Source organism: Pocillopora verrucosa, chromosome 14, assembly GCF_036669915.1.
Source record: "Pocillopora verrucosa isolate sample1 chromosome 14, ASM3666991v2, whole genome shotgun sequence".
In the NCBI taxonomy this organism is placed as follows: domain Eukaryota; kingdom Metazoa; phylum Cnidaria; class Anthozoa; order Scleractinia; family Pocilloporidae; genus Pocillopora; species Pocillopora verrucosa.
Window position 1 is genome coordinate 1,560,404 of NC_089325.1, and position 19,297 is coordinate 1,579,700.

General features: G+C 38.9%; 2 protein-coding genes across 3 annotated transcripts in view; one reads left to right on the forward strand and one right to left on the reverse strand.

Moving 5' to 3' along the window:
* Positions 1-720: 720 nt before the first annotated feature.
* On the reverse strand, positions 721-1,262 carry LOC136278205 (probable trafficking protein particle complex subunit 2). The gene is made up of 2 exons (XM_066161663.1): positions 1,044-1,262; positions 721-810 (listed from the first exon to the last, which is right to left on the reverse strand). The coding sequence occupies exons 1-2, from the start codon at positions 1,158-1,160 to the stop codon at positions 721-723; spliced, it is 207 nt and encodes a 68-aa protein (XP_066017760.1). The 5' UTR covers positions 1,161-1,262.
* Positions 1,263-1,405: 143 nt separating this feature from the next.
* LOC131779619 (pericentriolar material 1 protein) overlaps positions 1,406-19,297 on the forward strand; it is a 37,191-nt gene continuing 19,299 nt past the window's right edge. For both annotated transcript variants that reach the window (XM_059096184.2, XM_066161098.1), the window contains exons 1-20: positions 1,406-1,539; positions 2,982-3,193; positions 3,946-4,209; positions 5,158-5,352; positions 5,795-5,836; positions 6,413-6,475; positions 6,747-6,845; positions 7,506-7,577; positions 7,774-7,863; positions 7,962-8,045; positions 8,480-8,596; positions 9,154-9,243; positions 14,895-14,984; positions 15,110-15,151; positions 15,628-15,766; positions 16,119-16,257; positions 16,890-16,950; positions 17,312-17,523; positions 18,284-18,347; positions 18,653-18,822. In XM_059096184.2, coding sequence (XP_058952167.2) covers positions 2,999-3,193; positions 3,946-4,209; positions 5,158-5,352; positions 5,795-5,836; positions 6,413-6,475; positions 6,747-6,845; positions 7,506-7,577; positions 7,774-7,863; positions 7,962-8,045; positions 8,480-8,596; positions 9,154-9,243; positions 14,895-14,984; positions 15,110-15,151; positions 15,628-15,766; positions 16,119-16,257; positions 16,890-16,950; positions 17,312-17,523; positions 18,284-18,347; positions 18,653-18,822 — 2,228 coding nt within the window. In that variant the 5' untranslated portion in view covers positions 1,406-1,539; positions 2,982-2,998. The remainder of the gene's footprint in view (positions 1,540-2,981; positions 3,194-3,945; positions 4,210-5,157; positions 5,353-5,794; positions 5,837-6,412; positions 6,476-6,746; positions 6,846-7,505; positions 7,578-7,773; positions 7,864-7,961; positions 8,046-8,479; positions 8,597-9,153; positions 9,244-14,894; positions 14,985-15,109; positions 15,152-15,627; positions 15,767-16,118; positions 16,258-16,889; positions 16,951-17,311; positions 17,524-18,283; positions 18,348-18,652; positions 18,823-19,297) is intronic.

The following is a 19,297-nucleotide window of genomic DNA, read 5'->3' on the forward strand; positions in this document are numbered from 1 at the left end:
GCTCCGTTAATTAGTGATCATTTCCTTATCATTGTGAGCTTGATGTTTGCTTCAGGGGTTTTATTGTAAGAGAAATTAGATGCTAGTCACTCTAACCGTCAGAGGGTTAACTCCTAAGATGTGAAAATTAATTATCTGGATTGTGTGAATACCCTTTTCATAATTTTTGGTCAAAGATTTGGTGTTAGAGCATTCAAAATTGCCATATCAATATTATCTTTCTGTTTTAAAATGCATGCATATTGTAAGGGAAATTCCTCTTCAGTCACTCCTTGGAGTGAAAAGGTTAACCCTTTTGCTCCCAGATCAAATTTTTAATTCTCCTTATTGTCAACCATACAATTCTTATAATGTTAGTTCACAGAATTTAGTATTGGATCAACTAACTATCCCCAAATTGATATTTTTCTTTATTCTCATCACTTATCTGGCTGATTTTGTATTGATATTGTAAGGAGAAATTCTTTCTTGGTCACTCATGGAGTAAAAGGGTTAAAGTGGCTTCCTTAGAATTACATTTAGGTTTAGGTAAGACCAATCAAGGACCTCATCACTTCACCTATGACAAGAATGATAAAAACTAACTCATAGGTGAAAATTTTTACAATCAACATTGACTTGTGCAAACTTTTTGTAGTTTTCTGAATCTAAGGATTTTATTACAGAGAGCTACTAATTTAAATTGGGCTACGGAAGTCAAGTCCCTAATTATTTTCAAACTTACATTCCTGTAGTGGACCACATAGATTCATCAACAAGATCCAGTGCAGCATGTGCGATAAACTGATTGAGGTGTCTGTGATCATCTCTCTGAGATTTACAAATCAGGAAATGCAGACTGTTGTACATGTACATGTAATCACATCATTTATCCACTGCCACCATACAGGCATCGCCCAAGTTTTTGTTTAACAATAGTGTTGAATACAGTCAAATTAAAGTACCACCAATATGCAAGCAGCCAAAGCTAAACGTAAATCGTGTGAATTTGATTATCATTTACAGTTTGAACTGAGTGATCATTGAACAGGGCGAAAAGTTACCTTATAGCTTTCGCGGCCCTGAGACGAATCCATAGATTTCGTTGGTGTATTGAATTCCATTTCAAACACTGGATTATCGCGGTGTCCGACAATTGCAAAGTAATAGTTTCCCAGCATTTTTATCCCTGGAATTATAACATTCGTCGTCAAAATCTAACTCATTTCAGTGCTTCACTTTCCACTGTATAATTTGTCGTTTGACCGAGGAAAGTTTTCTTCCAGGCGCCAAATCTTGACCGAAAAGACTGAGGTGAGCTGACATCTTGTCCAATCTCCTCTCTGTCAGATCCAAAATGGCGGTCAGTCCCTTCCCACGCATCATTGCGCGACGAATTTTTCCGCCAATGGCCTTGCCAGGAAAGAACCGTGTGGCGCGCAGAGAAAATTTGTGCAAACTCCTTAGTTTAATTTGCAGATAGTTTGGCACATTATGGCTTAGCAACTAATCGACAAGCAGTAAAATCAAGGTTTTGGAACGGATCTAACGACCTTGCAGGTAATTAGATAAGTTTGCTGGTACAATTGTGGAAGATTGTTATGTTTTGGAGCGCTTAATTGAAGAGCCTCCAGTTTCCTAGCAGTGAAGTATACAAAAACCCCGCTGTACATGCATGCAATTAACTGGATTAAGGTTGTTAAAGCAGTAGCCTCGTCAAACGAACGTGTTTGATCGTGTGCTCTATTTTGATTCATCTATGTTTATCATGTAACGATTTCACTTCTTAAGATGTGAGATTTTTCGCTAGCAAAATAGTTACTAAAGGTTGTTCGTAGTTCGCAAGCGCCCTACAATTAGTCGGAAGGTACGGAAGATAAACAGTGGTAAACAAGCCGTCCATGTCCTCAAAGAGGGGTCTTTCTTCGCCGTTTTGAGCTCGAAAGCGTGATTTGCATGTTGCGCCTTTTTCCTTTTTTCTGTTACGTGGTAAATCTGATCAGTTAATGTAATTCATTACATAGTGAAAGCGGATGAACTTACGTTCGGTGACATGTCATATCTAAATACTTGTGCTCTCAAAACAGTTTACGGTACCCTTTTCAGTACCAAACTGTCTAGAAGAACCACCTTATCATCAATGGCTTCAAATTGTTAAATATATATTTCTAATTTTCTTTGTACAGCTGCAATAGCCACATGTAAACTTTTACTAAATACGTGTTTGTAGGTATTGTATAATAACGAGGTAATCATCAATATTTTATTTTGAATTGCAAGCAGCAGGGTTCGGCTAAAAAAATACAAATTTTAGAATTAAGCTTGACTGAATTCTGACTGGAAGTGATCTACATTGTTCTCTCAATCAACAGTGTCCTCCCTTGAGACACCTTATTAATGTGTTGGCCAGATAACCTAGACTCACTAATAAATATGTACTCTATATTCCTGTAGAAGTAATGTACCACGCATGTTTACATTGGGAAGCACTTTTTTTTTCCTGCAAGCTTAACTAGGATGAAGTTGTTTTCTGAGTGATAGCTTGGCTTATGACCACAACCTGATTACTGATCAGTTGAACTGTGGTTAAAGACCTCTAAGGGGTGACAAAAATTTCTTGATGTCTCTTGAAAGCTTCATTCAGTTCGAAAGGGAGCATTTCCTTGTGTTAAATTTAGGCAGATAATTTTTGACCATAGAAATTTTAAAATTGTCTAATATGTGACATTAGATATGCTTTGTCATTTGATTATTGTATTGTCTTGCCTTAAAACTACAGTCATAAATATACATATTAGTGACAGATCTCAGAATTAAGAACTGGTTCATTAGTGGAAAGAGAGTTGTTTGAGATTAAAAACCTGTGAATGGTTTTTCTTGACTACCACTTTATTTAGGTGAGAAATATCATTGTTTTTTTAGGTCACTCCTGTCTATTTCACTTAATCGCACTTCATTCCTTACTTTTTCAGTTAATGTGTATTCTTGATTAAAATTACCAGGAAGCCTTTGAAGAATCATGGCTGATAGATTCCCATCAGAAGATGCAAGCCGGTCATCCCAGCCTTTGCGTGGACCATATTCTGAGCCGAGATCACAACGACAAGCTCCTCGTCAATATCCAGCTAGTTTGGATACTGATCTAAGCCTCATTACAGAGCTTCGCAGGTCTGAAGAGGAAGCTTCTGGACATAGATCCCTGCCAAATAACTTGGTAAAATTTTATCATGTAAACTTTACAAACATTTTTTTCTCCTTTTGGAATTACAGGTCTTGTTGTGTGTATATATTTATATATGTGTGTGTGTGTGTAAAAAGTCATGTGAATATTGGTGCACAAGTGGTGTTCTTCTTGTTTTTACTTGGTGATTTTTCCATAGTACAGTTCCTTTGTTGAACTGGGATTCTGCTAAAAGTCTTCCAGTTTTGCATACCATGTGAGAAATTCATATGCAGGTGAAACCTGCAGATTTGGGTTATTTCTTTATTCATACAGAGTTCTAATGGTTAATTTGTTTCACACTCACTTCACACATGGTCACATGTGTTTCACACATTTGTCACATGCACTTTACTGTTAGTGAGTTTGAAGCTCACCATTACTGGACTAAGTCATGAGATTTTCTCTTATTATTTCCAATAAATTTCCCTCTTATCTGATTCATTTTTGTAGTTCTCAAATCCTTGGTCAACCCTTTGACCCCTAAGAGGGTCTGGCATCTTATTTCTCCTTACAGTATCAGCCCTGAATTACACATGAAGGTCACACAAATAAACAAAATGATCACCAGCTTAAGTAGCTCTTGATTGTTGAGCAATTTTTCCTTGTCAGCACCTCTGGAAATGTATAGAGAACAATACAGAGAATAAGCATACTGATGGTAGGGTGTGAAGGGTTAACTACTTCTTTCCAATATACTCAGCTGCACTTTGATACTAAAGGTAACTTTTATTTGTCGTTGAAAGGGATGGTCTACAAGAGCAAGTGCTCTCTCACCATCAGCTGCAAGTGGTGCAACAAAAAAGAAAGGAAAACACTTTGAGCAGGTGAAGCTGCCTCCTAAGGCTGGCTCAGCTAGCCCCTCTTCTGATGGTACCCATTTTACTAGAAAACGACACCATACACCAGCTACAGTTCCAAGAACACGCCTACCTCCTGGTACCCCTATGGCAGAGAGGTTGGCTATGGAAAGTTTAAAGCAAAAATTGTCTTTTGAGGAAAAACCTGAGGTCAGTTTGGTTTGTGGTACTCACTGTAAATCTCCACCCTTAAGTTCAAATACCTTCTGTCGTGATTTATTAAATTTGTAATTATTTTTTGATAACAACCATTACTTGGTAAATTAAATGTGAAAAAATTCCATTGCTTTAATATTTTTGTCATTGCCTGGAAATATGAGAATTACCTGAAAACTTTTCATGGGACCAAAATACAGTTAACAGTCCATTTTACAGTTGTGTGCTTAGTTGCCAAGCCTTAGAACAGGAGTGAGGCTAAGGGTGACCTTGTTATGATACAAACTTGCTGCTATTCAAACGTAAATCTCTTTGTTATCATGCTTACCAGATACTGTTCCCCATCACAACAGGGTCACCTTCAGCCTCACTCCAAATCAAAGGCTTGGCAACTAAGTACACAATTATAAAATGGGCAATTGTGATTTCTGCTACATTTTTCATTGATATGTGAGAGATGATTTTGGAGATTTGTCTCTGAAAATATGTAGCAGATGCTATTTGTCAGCAATTGTTGTGGAAACCTCATGGGAAGTGTTTGTAATGTTTCAACCCTTTCACTCCTAGGTCTCATTAGCAATTTTCCTTAACATCTGCCATACAATACTTATAATGTTAGTCTGGAGAAGTTGGTATTGGATCAACTAACAATCCCCTAATTACTATTTTCTTTATTCTTATCACTTGTCTGCTTGATATTTTATTGATCTTGTAAGGAGAAATTCTGTCTTGGTCACTCATGGGAGTTAAAAGGTTAAAACTCATTCCTTGGGTGTAATTTAAGAATCTTGATCCATTCTATCTGTTTCTGTATTTGACTATCCTTAACAGTACAGCTTAACATGAACTTGCAAGTTTGTTTGTGGATCCAAACTCTAGTTTGCATTTTCTCGAATGGTGTGGTTTAACTGTCTCTAACATGTACGTGTAATTGGATTACAGCGTGACGAGGAGGGTCCCCGAAGTAGAGGTGGGAGATCATCACAAAATCAATCATCTAGCACAGCTAATAATGAGAGAGCATTACCTACACAACCAAGAGTACCAGCCACTGCCAGCTTACCAGTGTTGGAGATGAATGAAACTGAGACAGCAAGGACTTCTACAGAGGCAGCTCCTAGATCAACAGCTTCTAAGGTATAAATTCTACAAAGTTTGGGTATGATATAGTCTATGCTGTGTGGGTTTATATGTCTACTTATGCACATGCATCCTGTACTTTATTTACACATAATATGTGTAAATATAAATTATTTTACACATGATAAGTCAAAAGAAATTTTCAAACAGGTAAAGCAACCTTTTCCCCATTGAATTTACAAGATGTTCAAGCGACTTTTTAAAAAAGCAACCACAGGCTGTAAATTTTACTAGTTATGACCTGGAAAGGAGAACACTGAGAATAGCTTGTTTAATGTTTGTGCCCTTATTTGTGGTTTTAGACTCATTCAATAATGGTATCTCTCTGTCTATTAAACTCTATTAACTAACAATTGGTACAGTTTAACTAATATTTTCCAGTAGCATTCTGTGATTTTTGTGAGTTAATTTGAGCTGATTTTATCTTTTGCTGTTCAAGGTCAACACACCTTTGATCATTGCAAGGCTCAATCAAGTTCGGGTAAGAATTTAGGGAAGGAAAATATACAGAAAAAACTTTGAAAAAAAAACACCAGTAAATTCTGGTAACTTTTTTACCCACTTATTTACATTAGCATCCTGATTTTTCACATCTCAGTGAACAAGGAAGTTTGTTTGAATTATTGGATAGGAATTATTTGCTTGGGAGGAGCGTGGAAGACAGTTTTGTTTCTTAATGTCAGGAGTTTGGAGAATATGAGGGTTCAAGAGTAAAGGATTTCTCTTAACCCTTTAACTCCCAAGATCCGATTGTTAATTCTCCCCTCTTGCTACTACACATTACCTTGTCAATTGGTTGTGAGAATTTGGTGTTGGAGCAAGATAACATCTGCCTGATTAATCTGTGTATTCTTAGTAACTGTTTGTTGGATAATCTATGGATATTTTTGGGAGAGGTTACATGTTAATCACTTCTAGGAGTTAAAGGGTTAAGGTATTTACTTAGAGGTTGCAATTATTTCATAATGTTCATACATTGCCTTTAAGTGCATGAGCATAATCAACACCATTGACCAGTTGCATGTGCTGATAATGTGTCCTTTTGTTCTTTCATCAGGGCTTTCTCAAACAAGCTACAGAAATGTTTGTCACTTTACAAAGTACAGGCAGTGATGAAAGGGTAAGTTAATACACTGTACTGTATGTGAATATAGTCTGAAATGGGAGAAAGTCCTCTGCTGTATTCTTGCTTTTGCCCTTTTGTAGGAAATTAAATTCAATTTGTAATTGTGATAGTACTGATTTGATGCGTGGGAGTGGATTCACAGTGAACATTGTGTCATACCTTTAGATGTGTAACTTTTGATTTACTTTTGTGGCAACTTTTTATTCATTATTAATTGATGTAGTGCTAGGCTGTACCAATTAAATTTTGAATGTTCTCCACACAGTCCAGTGAACTAAATGCCCAAGCAGTGAAGATTGCAAGGCTAATCAAACAGCTCAAACAGCAAGAGAAAGCTTATGTAGAACTTCTTGAAAGATCAGTGGTGAGCTTTTCTCATCAATAACACATTAACATGTGTACAGTACTGTGAAGAAGCAATGAGAGTTAAATCTGCAAAATTTGTACTTTGTTGGCATAAATTTCTTAAGGGATTTCACATGAAATTTTAAGTCACTTTGTCATGTTGGTTTTGCATCATTGTGTCAAGATGAATGATGACATTCTTAGTCACAGTTTCCGTTAACAGGCATATGGACCCAAAGTTTTTCTCTGTTCTTGAAAGGCATAGAGGGTTATTGAGATTAGTTGGGCTTGAGGTGTTGCTTTGACTGTAGGGTTCAATTGCCAATAGTTTTTACACAACAGGACATTTTGCTTCATGTAGGTCATATGTGACTGATGAAAAAGGCTGCTCTTCTGCTGAACCATTCTTTGTCAATTATATGGGAAGTTTATAATACTCTGAGAAAATGGTTGTTGTTGTACAATTATGGTATCTTTGAGAAATTTCAGCATCTTACCCCTTTCTTGCTAAAAGTTTAATAGAACATATTAATATAGGCAATTTCTGGTAAGACTAGCTAGAAATTTTAGAACCAGAGATGGATGCTGTCAACATAACGTGTGCAATAAAAATTGATATTCAGTATCCTTTTAACAATCAGTCTTTTTTATTGTTGTTTTTGTTCTTTTAACTTACCAGGCTGTTGAACATGATTCAACTTTAGAAAACACACCATCTCTGAGTCTGCAGTCACTAACAGAGGAGGAAAAGGTATGTCAAATATTGTTCTAGAACTGTAATTTCTGTATACTCATGATTGTACATTAGATGAATGTTCTTTTCACACTGCACTAATTGCTCAGATAAGCTAAGAAACAAAGCAAAGAAAATAAATACTGAGGTGATGTAGATTTAAAATTTTTTGACACAGCTACTGAACAAACATGTACATGTGCCTTTAATGTAGAGTGAGTCAGCATCTATAAGAGATGAAGAGCTTCAAGGGCTACGTCAGCAACATGCTTTATTGAAAAAGATGCTGGAGCAGCAACAGCAGGTAAGAGAGAGAGAAAAAAATACTTCTCTGATGCAGAAATGGTGGCATATAGTTTAAACTTTACTGCTTTTACTAAACTTTGGTTATTGATATTACAGCTGAAGGAACTACAAACCCGACAAGCTACTCTGTTGACGTTGCAACGTGATGCAGAAATGCGTTTGGCTGAGGCAGAGGAAGAAGTATGTTGAACTCACTAATTTACTTAGCTTTAACCAAAAATTATGTTGGAGCTTATATTTGTATTTTTATTTATTGCATACCTTGCTGTTTTTTGTATGCTGATTAATTTATGACTTGAGAAACAGTAAACCATATTACACTGTATGCTGCAACTTTCCTTAAAACATTGTTTAGGGAGCAGGTGCTTTCTAAGTTTCCATAGGAAGTATCCTCTCAGCAGCAAGCAGGTTTCCATGGCAACTTATCAATTGCCTTACTTGAGGCTCCAGTCATTTAAAACAAATGTATGCAGCCTCATTGACAACATCTTTTTTTCTTTTTCCTTGAATGAGCATGCATATTGTCTTAATATTCAGCCCCTTTCAGAAAATTCCTGACAGCATGTTCAGTGAGTTTTACCTGGATAACATAAGTTCATCTTATCCAACTCAAGGGCAGAGTAGACCCTGATGAACCAGGTGCAATTGGAGGTGAAGATGATGAACCTAGCAGAAGCAGAGGTGCATCAGGAACTTCCCAAGCTCTAGCACAACTGGATGTTGTTCCTGAGGTATTGCAGAATAGAGTTACATTAAAAATAATATGGTTTACTGCTTACTTCAAATACCTTCAAAGTGTTTAGGATCACTATAAAGGAACAAAAACTAAATTGCCTTATTTGGGTGCCTTTGAAGCCAGCCATTGTACATGTACATATTTCCATTTTTCTAAAATGTACAAATTACTCTCATTTGGCTATTGTATACTGTATTGATAATTACACAAAGTATGATTTCCTTTATGTGCAAACGTGATTTACAGTTAGTTGGTACCTTAAATCAATACAAATTCAACAAAGGAAGTAGCAGTTTGTTTAACTTTCCTGGAGAATTGTATCACTTGACAGCACTCCAAGCTCACCCTTTAATCAAATTTGCCATTTGGCAAACCAAAATGATAATTAGGTGGCCATTTATAACTTTTTTGTGACCAAAGTAGAGAAGACTTGGGGCCCTGACTTTCCTGAGTGTGATACATGTACTTCCCTATGGTATTGAAAGCCATTTTATTGTACTGAAGGTTTACATTAGTATGTTCTGTACATGTTTGTATTATTTTATTGTTTAGAGACCAAGCACTAGTGTCCTGACGGATGACAGGCGGTTTACACCTGAAGAATTAGAGCTCATCAACCTTCTCAGAAAACACAAGGAAAAGGTTTGGTTACATAAAAAATAATTGCTCTCTTTCTGTTTCAATGAAAACTCTCATTATAAAATTGTTTTTATTTGTCTTGACGCTTGTGTACTCATAATAATTTTAAGTTAAAGTACTATCCTCGAGATGAAAATCAAAACACAGACACAAGACATGGCAACTTTCATTTATAATGCAGATAAAATAATTATCACCGAATAATGGTGTGTCCTGTGATATTGGAAAAGGAAGCCAAAGGATTAAAGTTCTCACCATAATAAGACATCCCATGACAAGCTACAAAGAGAATGTGATTTTCTTTTCTTTTTTGACTGTGAAATTAACAATTACCATTTAAACAGCTGGTAGACTTAAAACAAGGAAGAAAGTTATGCCCTCCACTTAAGAAAAGTAGTTGTTAATGTGCAGCAACGTGTTACAATTGGGAGCTCTTATTAGAGCTCATCAACTCCCCAATTAACCAACATACTTGTTGCAATTGGGAGTTCTTATTTGAGCTCATTGACTCCTCAATTGACCAACAAACTTCTTGCAATCAGAAGCTTTCAAAAGAGCTCAGTTACTCCCCAATTAACCAACAAACTTCTTGCAATTGGGAGCTCTAATCAGAGCGCATTGACTCCCCAATCAACTAACCAACTTGTGGTAACTGGAAGCTCTTGTAGCTCATTGACTCCCCAATTGACCAACAAATGTCCTGCGATGTCAGAGATCATCGACTCCCCAGTCATTCAACAAAGTCATTGCAAATGGGAGTTCTTATCAGAGCTCATTGAATCCCCAATCAAACAACAGACTGGTTGCGATTGGGAGTTCTTATCAGAGCTCATTGAATCCCCAATCAACCAACCAACTTTTTGTAACTGGAAGCTCTTATACGAGCTCATTCACTCCCAAACAAACTTGTTATAACTAGAAGCTCTTGTTCAAGCTCTCTGACCCCCTGATCGACCAAGAAATGTCTTACAAACGGAAGCTCTTATCAGAGCTCATTGACTCCCCATCAAACAAAAGACTTGTTGCGATTGGGAGCTCGTATCAGAGCTCATTGACTCCCCAATCAAACAACAGACTCGTTGCGATTGGTAGCTCTTATCAGAGCTCATTGCCTCCCCAATCAAACGACTGACTTGTTGCAATTGGGAGCTCTTATCAGAGCTCATTGACTCCCCAATCAAACAACAGACTTGTTGCGATTGGTAGCTCTTATCGGGGCTCATTGACTCCCCACTCAAACAACAGACTTGTTGCGATTGGTAGCTCTTATCAGAGCTCACTGCCCCCCAATCAAACGACTGACTTGTTGCAATTGGGAGCTCTTATCAGAGCTCATTGACTTCCCAATCCAACAACAGACTTGTTGCGATTGGTAGCTCTTATCAGAGCTCATTGCCTCCCTAATCAAACGACTGACTTGTTGCAATTGGGAGCTCTTATCAGAGCTCATTGACTCCCCAATCAAACAACAGACTTGTTGCGATTGGTAGCTCTTATCGGGGCTCATTGACTCCCCACTCAAACAACAGACTTGTTGCGATTGGTAGCTCTTATCAGAGCTCATTGACTCCCCAATCAACCAACAGATTTGTTGCGATTGGTAGCTCTTATCAGGGCTCATTGACTCCCCACTCAAACAACAGACTTGTTGCGATTGGTAGCTCTTATCAGAGCGCATTGCCTCCCCAATCAAACGACTGACTTGTTGCAATTGGGAGCTCTTATCAGAGCTCATCGACTCCCTTATCAACCAACAGATTTGTTGCGATTGATAGCTCTTATCGGGGCTCATTGACTCCCCACTCAAACAACAGACTTGTTGCGATTAGCAGCTCTTATCAGAGCTCATTGACGTCCCAATCAGACAACAGACTTGTTGCGATTGGTAGCTCTTATCAGAGCTCATTGACTCCCCAATCAAACAACAGACTTGTTGCGATTAGTAGCTCTTATCAGAGCTCATTGACTCCCCAATCAAACAAAAGACTTGTTGCGATTGGGAGCTTTTATCAGAGCTCATTGCCTCCCCAATCAAACAACAGACTTGTTGCGATTGATAGCTCTTATCAGAACTCATTGCCTCCCCAATCAAACAAAAGACTTTTTGCGATTGGGAGCTCTTATCAGAGCTCATTGACTCCCCAATCAAACGACAGACTTGTTGCGATTGGGAGCCCTTATCAGAGCTCATTGCCTCCCCAATCAAACGACAGACTTGTTGCGATTGGGAGCTCTTATCAGAGCTCATTGACTCCCCAATCAAACAACAGACTTGTTGCAATTGGTAGCTCTTATCAGAGCTCATTGCCTACCCAATCAAACGACTGACTTGTTGCAATTGGGAGCTCTAATCAGAGCTCATTGACTCCCCAATCAAACAACAGATTTGTTGCGATTGGTAGCTCTTATCGGGGCTCATTGACTCCCCACTCAAACAACAGACTTGTTGCGATTGGTAGCTCTTATCAGATTTCACTGCCCCCCGATCAAACGACTGACTTGTTGCAATTGGGAGCTCTTATCAGAGCTCATTGACTTCCCAATCAAACAACAGACTTGTTGCGATTGGTAGCTCTTATCAGAGCTCATTGCCTCCCTAATCAAACGACTGACTTGTTGCAATTGGGAGCGCTTATCAGAGCTCATTGACTCCCCAATCAAACAACAGACTTGTTGCGATTGGTAGCTCTTATCAGAGCTCATTGACTCCCCAATCAACCAACAGATTTGTTGCGATTGGTAGCTCTTATCAGGGCTCATTGACTCCCCACTCAAACAACAGACTTGTTGCGATTGGTAGCTCTTATCAGAGCGCATTGCCTCCCCAATCAAACGACTGACTTGTTGCAATTGGGAGCTCTTATCAGAGCTCATCGACTCCCTTATCAACCAACAGATTTGTTGCGATTGATAGCTCTTATCGGGGCTCATTGACTCCCCACTCAAACATCAGACTTGTTGCGATTAGTAGCTCTTATCAGAGCTCATTGACTCCCCAATCAAACAACAGACTTGTTGCGATTAGTAGCTCTTATCAGAGCTCATTGACTCCCCAATCAAACAACAGACTTGTTGCGATTAGTAGCTCTCATCAGAGCTCATTGCCTCCCCAATCAAACAAAAGACTTTTTGCGATTGGGAGCTCTTATCAGAGCTCATTGACTCCCCAATCAAACGACAGACTTGTTGCGATTGGGAGCCCTTATCAGAGCTCATTGCCTCCCCAATCAAACGACAGACTTGTTGCGATTGGGAGCTCTTATCAGAGCTCATTGACTCCCCAATCAAACAACAGACTTGTTGCAATTGGTAGCTCTTATCAGAGCTCATTGCCTACCCAATCAAACGACTGACTTGTTGCAATTGGGAGCTCTAATCAGAGCTCATTGACTCCCCAATCAACCAACAGATTTGTTGCGATTGGTAGCTCCTATCAGGGCTCATTGACATCTCACTCAAACAACAGACTTGTTGCAATTAGTAGCTCTTGTCAGAGCTCATTGCCTCCCCAATCAAACGACTGACCTGTTGCAATTGGGAGCTCTTATCAGGGCTCATTGACTCCCCAATAAACCAACAGACTTGTAACGATTGGTAGCTCTTATCAGAGCTCATTGGCCATCTAATCAACCAACAGACTTGTTGCGATTAGGAGCTCTTATCAGAACTCATTGACTCCCCAATCAAACAACACACTTGGTGCGATTAGGAGCTCTTATCAAAGGTCATGGAATCCCCGATCAATCAACAGACTTGTTGTGAACGGTAGCTCCTATCAAAGCTCATTGACTCCTCAATCAAACGACAGACTTGTTGCGATTGGGAGCTCTTATCAGAGCTCATGGACTCCGCAATCAACCAACAGACTTGTTGCGATTGGTAGCTCTTATCAGAGCTCATTGACTCCCCAATCAAACAACAGACTTGTTGCAATCGGGAGCTCTTATCAGAGCTCATTCAATCCCCAATCAACCAACAGACTTGTTGCGATCGGGAGCTCTTATCAGAGCTCATTGATTCCCCAATCAAACGACAGACTTGTTGCGATTGAGAGCTCTTATCGGAGCTCATTGAATCCCCAATCAACCAACCACCTTGTTGTAACTGGAAGCTCTTATACGAGCTCATTGACTCCCTGATTGGCTAACAAACTTGTTATAACTAGAAGTTCTTTTTCGAGCTCTCTGACTCCTTGATCGACCAAGAAACGTCTTGCAATCGGTAGCTCTTATCAGAGTTCATTGACTCCCCCGTCAACCAACAAAGTTGTTGCAATGGAGAGTTCTTATCAGAGCCCATTGACCTCCCAACAAACCAACAAACCCCTTGTGATTGGGAGTTCTTATCAGAGCTCATTGACTACCCGATTGACGAACAAACTCCCTGCGATTGAAAGCTCTTATTAGAGCTTATTTACTCTTCAATTGATCAGGAACCCTTTTCAGAGCTCATTGACTCCCCAATCAACCAACGGACTTGTTGCGATCAGGAGCTGTCATCAGAGCTCATGACTTCCCAATTGACCGATCAAATCTTTGCGATTGAGAGATCTTATCAGAGCCTATTAACTCCCCAATTGACCACAAACTTGTTGCAATTGGAAGCCCCTATAATAGCTTATTGACTTCCCAATTGACTAACAACCTTGTTGAGATCGGGAGCTCACATCAGAGCTCATTGACTCGCCAATCAACTCTGATACTCATTACAATTGGGAGTTCTTTTTGGTGTTTATTGACTTCCCAGTTGGCAAGAAACTTCTTGAAATCGAGAGTTCTTGTGAGAGCTCATTGATACTCAAATGAAACAATAAACTTCTTGCGATTGGGAGCTCCCATCAGAGTTCACTGACTCCCAAAACAACCAACAAACTTCTTGCGATTTGATTGGGAGGTCTTATTAGAACTCATTTACTGCCGATTGATCCACAAACTTCTTGAGATTGGATTTTCTTTTCAGAGCTCATTGAGTTTGCATTTGACCAATAAACGTCTTGCAATCGGGAAGTCCTTTCAGAGCCTATTGACTTTTGGGAGCTCTTAACAGAGCTCATTGACACCCCAGTTGACCAATAAACTTTTTACGATCATAACGTCTCATCAAAGCTCATTGACATCCCAGTTGACCAGTAAAATTCTTACAATCGGGAACTCTTATCAGAGCTCACTGACTGCCCAATCGACTTACAAACTTTATATGAATGGCAACTCTTATCAGAACTCATTTACTTCCCGATTGACACACAAGGATTTATCTCCTAGTGTCCTTCATGCTCCATTCTAATGAACTTTAGGGAAGCAGGACCATGGTTTATGTAGCGGTCCCCAAAACTTGAACTGCGGTGATGACCTCTGTTTCTTAAATCTGCTGTAATAGAGATGAAGGTGTTTCAATAAATCACTATTAAAAATGTGCAGATATGTTGTTGTCAGAACTTGCTTCTTGATGCTCTTGATGATCATCCTCTGATGCCAAACCTGTTTGGTAGTTGGGGTACTACCACTAAAGAAAGGTCTTAATTGTTAAACAAATTCTCCCTGTGGGTTCCGAAAGAAATGTATAGAGAACATTAAGGAGAATAGGTTTACTGAAGTACCGGTAAGCGTCTAAAGGGTTAACTTATATGTACATTCATGATTCATGTTTTGGTGCAGTGGAGGGCTGCTGATTCTGGGGATGAGAAGGAAACAGATGAAAGGGAGAACCATGGGCCAAAGAGGACAAATCAGCCAACAGTGGAACAAGTATTTTAATGTTTTTAATGTTTGTGTGTTTTCTTCTCATTTACCGTAGTTAGTGTTTGTTTTTTTTGTTATGGTTGTTGTTGTTTTTTTTTAAATGAGGACTATTTTTGTTTGAATACTTATAGGCACCTCATCCAGAGATGAGTTCAGAAGTTGCAGATAGTGAGGTACAGTGTACACGTAAATTGGTTGCCTATCTTAAAGGCTAATGCATTTCTGTGGCTACAACAACACCCAATTACAGGGTTGCTTCAACCCTCTCACTCCCAGGAGTAACCAAAACGGAATTTTTCCTCTCATTTTCAACTCATCACAGAGAAGAAAGATGTTTGGAATAAGGGCATACATCAGTAAGGGAATGCTATTTGATTTAACAACAAATTCTCAGAACTAAAGTCATAAGAAATGTATGGCAAACAGTGAAGAGAATTTAAATTTTCACTGTAGATCTTGAGAGTGAAAGAGGTGAAGGTTTGTGGACCTGTCCTATGAATATCTCTCTCATTTTCAAGTGCCTCTCTATTTCCTATCCGCCAAAGAAAAAAGTACTTTATCACTTGTCTCCCTCCATTTGACACATATTACTGTAATTAAAAGTACCTGCGGAAATCCCTTTAAATTGGTACTTTCTGTTTGATTTTAGGCTGCTTTAGCTCTTGCAAATGCAACTCAAGAAAGGTTGGAACTTGAGAATAAGTTGATGGTCCTAGAGGCAAAAAAGGAGCAGATGGACACTTTGCTAAAAGAGTTGCAGTCTCTCAAAGAAGCACAATTAAGAAAAGGTACTGTGTACATTTTCGAAACATTACTGTGATATTCTTGTCCTTGAAAAAGGGATCATAAAGAGTGTGTCATAACTAAACCGTCGAAGATTTCTTAGAGAAGGAGGAATGTAACAAATTTCTGGTTTACTGTGGTGTTCTGCTTAGTGCGTGGGGAAATTGCACGTATTGGGTGGTGATATAGGGGGTTTCTGGGATGGAGAAGCCAAGTCATTCAGGAGGAGGAGCAGCATCACTCATCCAACAGAGCCGTGGATAGGCTGCGCATTTCGAGGCTGGTAGCGTAGTTCATCGTAACCTAACATTAGTGATTAGTTGGTTTTCGTGATCGTAACAGAGTGCGGTCTCTTAGAATCCTTAGACGCTGCTGGTGGTGCAAGTGCAAGTGTAAATGAGTCTAAACAAGAAGAGGATGAACCACTCGCCACTACATCTCAAAAGCTAGATGATGAGCGTATCCTAGAGGCTCTGGAAGTTCACGAAAAACTAAAGTAAGGACCATACGATGCTGGCCACTTCATAAACTACCACAAGGGTCTTTTTATGTGTAAGCTCAGCCTTACGTCGGCAACATCATCCAATTCTTCTTTTTAGAGTGTCACTCTTACAGGAACGTGTAAGAGCATAGGATCCTTCACGTACAACATATAGCATTTTGACTTTGTTTAGAAAAAATGCCGTAAAGAACTTGCATTGGAACAAACAGCCTGGCTTAACCCTTAGATCCCCAAGAGTGACTAGCATCTAAATTCTCCTCACAATATCACCCCTGAAAAAAACATCAAGGTCATAAGCAAAAAGGATATGATCACCAAATAAGGAAGCTCTTGATTATTCGACAAATTCTCCTCTTCAACACCCTAGGAGATGTATAAAAAACAGCATGGAGAATTTGCATACAGATATTAGGGTGCAAAGGGTTAAAGGTACCGTACATCAAATGCTGCATGTACCAAACAGTGCACAATTAAGAGTAATGAGCATTGGGGTATTTCTTGGTGTGGCATGTGAACTCTAACCTAGAATATTTAGTGCTCTCTGCTTCGTGTATTTGAGACGTGGTACTTTTATAACTGCTTGAGACCTATGCATGCCCATCATAAATTTTCTTTTTCTAACACAGAAGCTTGCAAGAAGTGAGAGATCGCTTGAGCCAGTTGCGGGAATTGATTGGTCAATATCAGGTGAGAAGTTACCATTGTGTTCAGCTGCGTTTCTCTATCCTTACATTAACCCGACACTCTTTCATTATCCACATATTTTTGGTTCTGAGACACGTTTGGTGATTTTGTACAAGTAAATGAAAGACAGAAATTTATTGTCATATCAGAAAATCAATAAACTGGGTACAGTTGAAAGCTCTAACACAACTAGTATCAAAAACTAGTGCAAGTAACTCATAAAAACTCTATAAAATATTTGCATACTGAAACAAATGTATTTATATCTTTTCCATTGAATATAATTTTATTTTCAGCTTTAACAGTGCTGCATCTAGACAGAAGCCAGACATGATTTACACATTACTTTTTTTGTATTCTCCAGCCATCTTTAAGTGAGGTGGACAGACCAGAGAATGGGGCACAAGTCCAACCTGAAAGAGAACGTCTCAGCTTACCTGTTCAGAGCAGTGAGGAAGCGGAAGAAATGGAAGGTGCGGTCGGAGGAGCAACTGGTGGAACCGACGAGGACTTCAGTAGTATTGAGTGGATGCTTAGTGCTGGTGTGGAAGACCCTGATCTAATGGCAAAAATAAGGTAAAATGCAGCCGGCAGAGTACAGTACCGCTTTAATGATACAAGTACAATTCCCAACAGTTTCATGAGGCGAGTTTTGACATTCGACATTCGAGATTCGAGTTTCGAGACGCTCGAAGAACTTCTCGAGGATCATGATCTGCAATTTTGAGGAAAGGATTTATAACACACAAGTCCCTTGCACCTTTGCAAATATTTTGATTTCACACAAGACTCGTGCTCTAGACAAGGCGCTTTTTAGTGTCAATGGTACTAAACGCAAAATGCATCTACTGGTAAAGCCGCGTTTATAACACATAGTTCAAGAACATTTGAACTTTGCGTTTACGAGCATGGGTAGTTACCTAGCTGATTTCAAAAAGGGAGCCTATGTAGCGGTCTTTTTTATCTTTTCTTTTTTGACAAGGGGAGATCCTACCAGGATTTGTGCAGAAAGGATATCAGAGGTGCGGGGGGGGGGGGGGGGTGTTCATCCAGTATATTCTTGCTTCACTTTACAACTAAAAGGAGACAGATGTGGTTGCTTTGCAGATTACAAACGTCTTTAAGGAGGTGATTTTAGGTTTACCTTTCGTCAGTTTTCTTCATTTTTCGAATGTTCTCCCTTATAACTTTTCATTGAATTACTGTTTCTGTACAATCCATGGTTCTCCCTTAGTTGTAAAAATTTTGCCGGTTAGCATGGTTAATTAAAATTTTTCAGTTTAAGCTGAACATCGAGATAAGTTTCTAGAACATGTTTTATTTCTCCTGTACAAAGGCAACTTCAAGAAGCAAGGGCAAGGGTTACTCACCTTTTTAAACAAACAAATGAAACTGTTCAGGTATGTACCTGTGGGGAATGTATAAGTACATTTTACGTTGCTTACCTGTATCTGTTGTAAAAATCCTATGATGTATATAATACGAAAAGATGCGGTGGACTGCAGGCGGAATAAAATATGTAGTATTGGCCTTTGTGCTAAATGGTTTGCACAAAATAATGAGCTTCAGTGGGCTGTTTGCTTCCTTGGCAAGGATGAAAGCAACGTTGATATTACTGAAGTATTGCACCAAATATTAATTTTGACACTTCTGCTCTCCTTTCGATATTCTTTGAGCATTTTTAAGTGTTTCGCATTCTTTGTAGACGTCACCCGCTAGGGTGAACAATGAACCTGTGCAGACACAGGCTGCAGAGGAAGACTCTGAGGCAGAGACCCAGACAGACACTGATGCTGAAAGTGCAGTGAGTGGCGGTAGTTCAAGTGTTAATGCCTTAGCTTGGCAAGATGATCCTGAATTTCAGGCTAAAGTCAGGTGAGTTGAGAACATTTTTAATCGTTATAGACTGATTTTATTATTATATTTCAGGCTTCAATCCTTTTCATTGGTCTTTGGGACCCCTTTACTTTCGAAAACGTATGGTAAAAGCCCGTACTTGATAGTTCTTCATATGTGTTTACGGTAAGTTATGAAGCCTTTTCTCCCGAACAATGTTACCAGCGAAGGTAATGATTGCAGTTGATATAGCCAACATAACAAGAGGAGCGATGAGTGGAACTTATTGATAAAAAAATAGGCTTTTTGTCGCGTATGCTTTTGGAGTAGCGTCTCATTTTTTTTCTGGATTATAGATCTAAAATGACTGCTAAAATTGCGGAAAGCGTTTCTACTCATGATTTTTGTTTTGTTTTGCTCTTTTTGTTGCTTAGGGTTTGTTTTTGCTTTCCATTCGTGTATTGAAACCAGTAAAATATATTCTCATTTTCTATTTTCATTTAATATCGCCTAG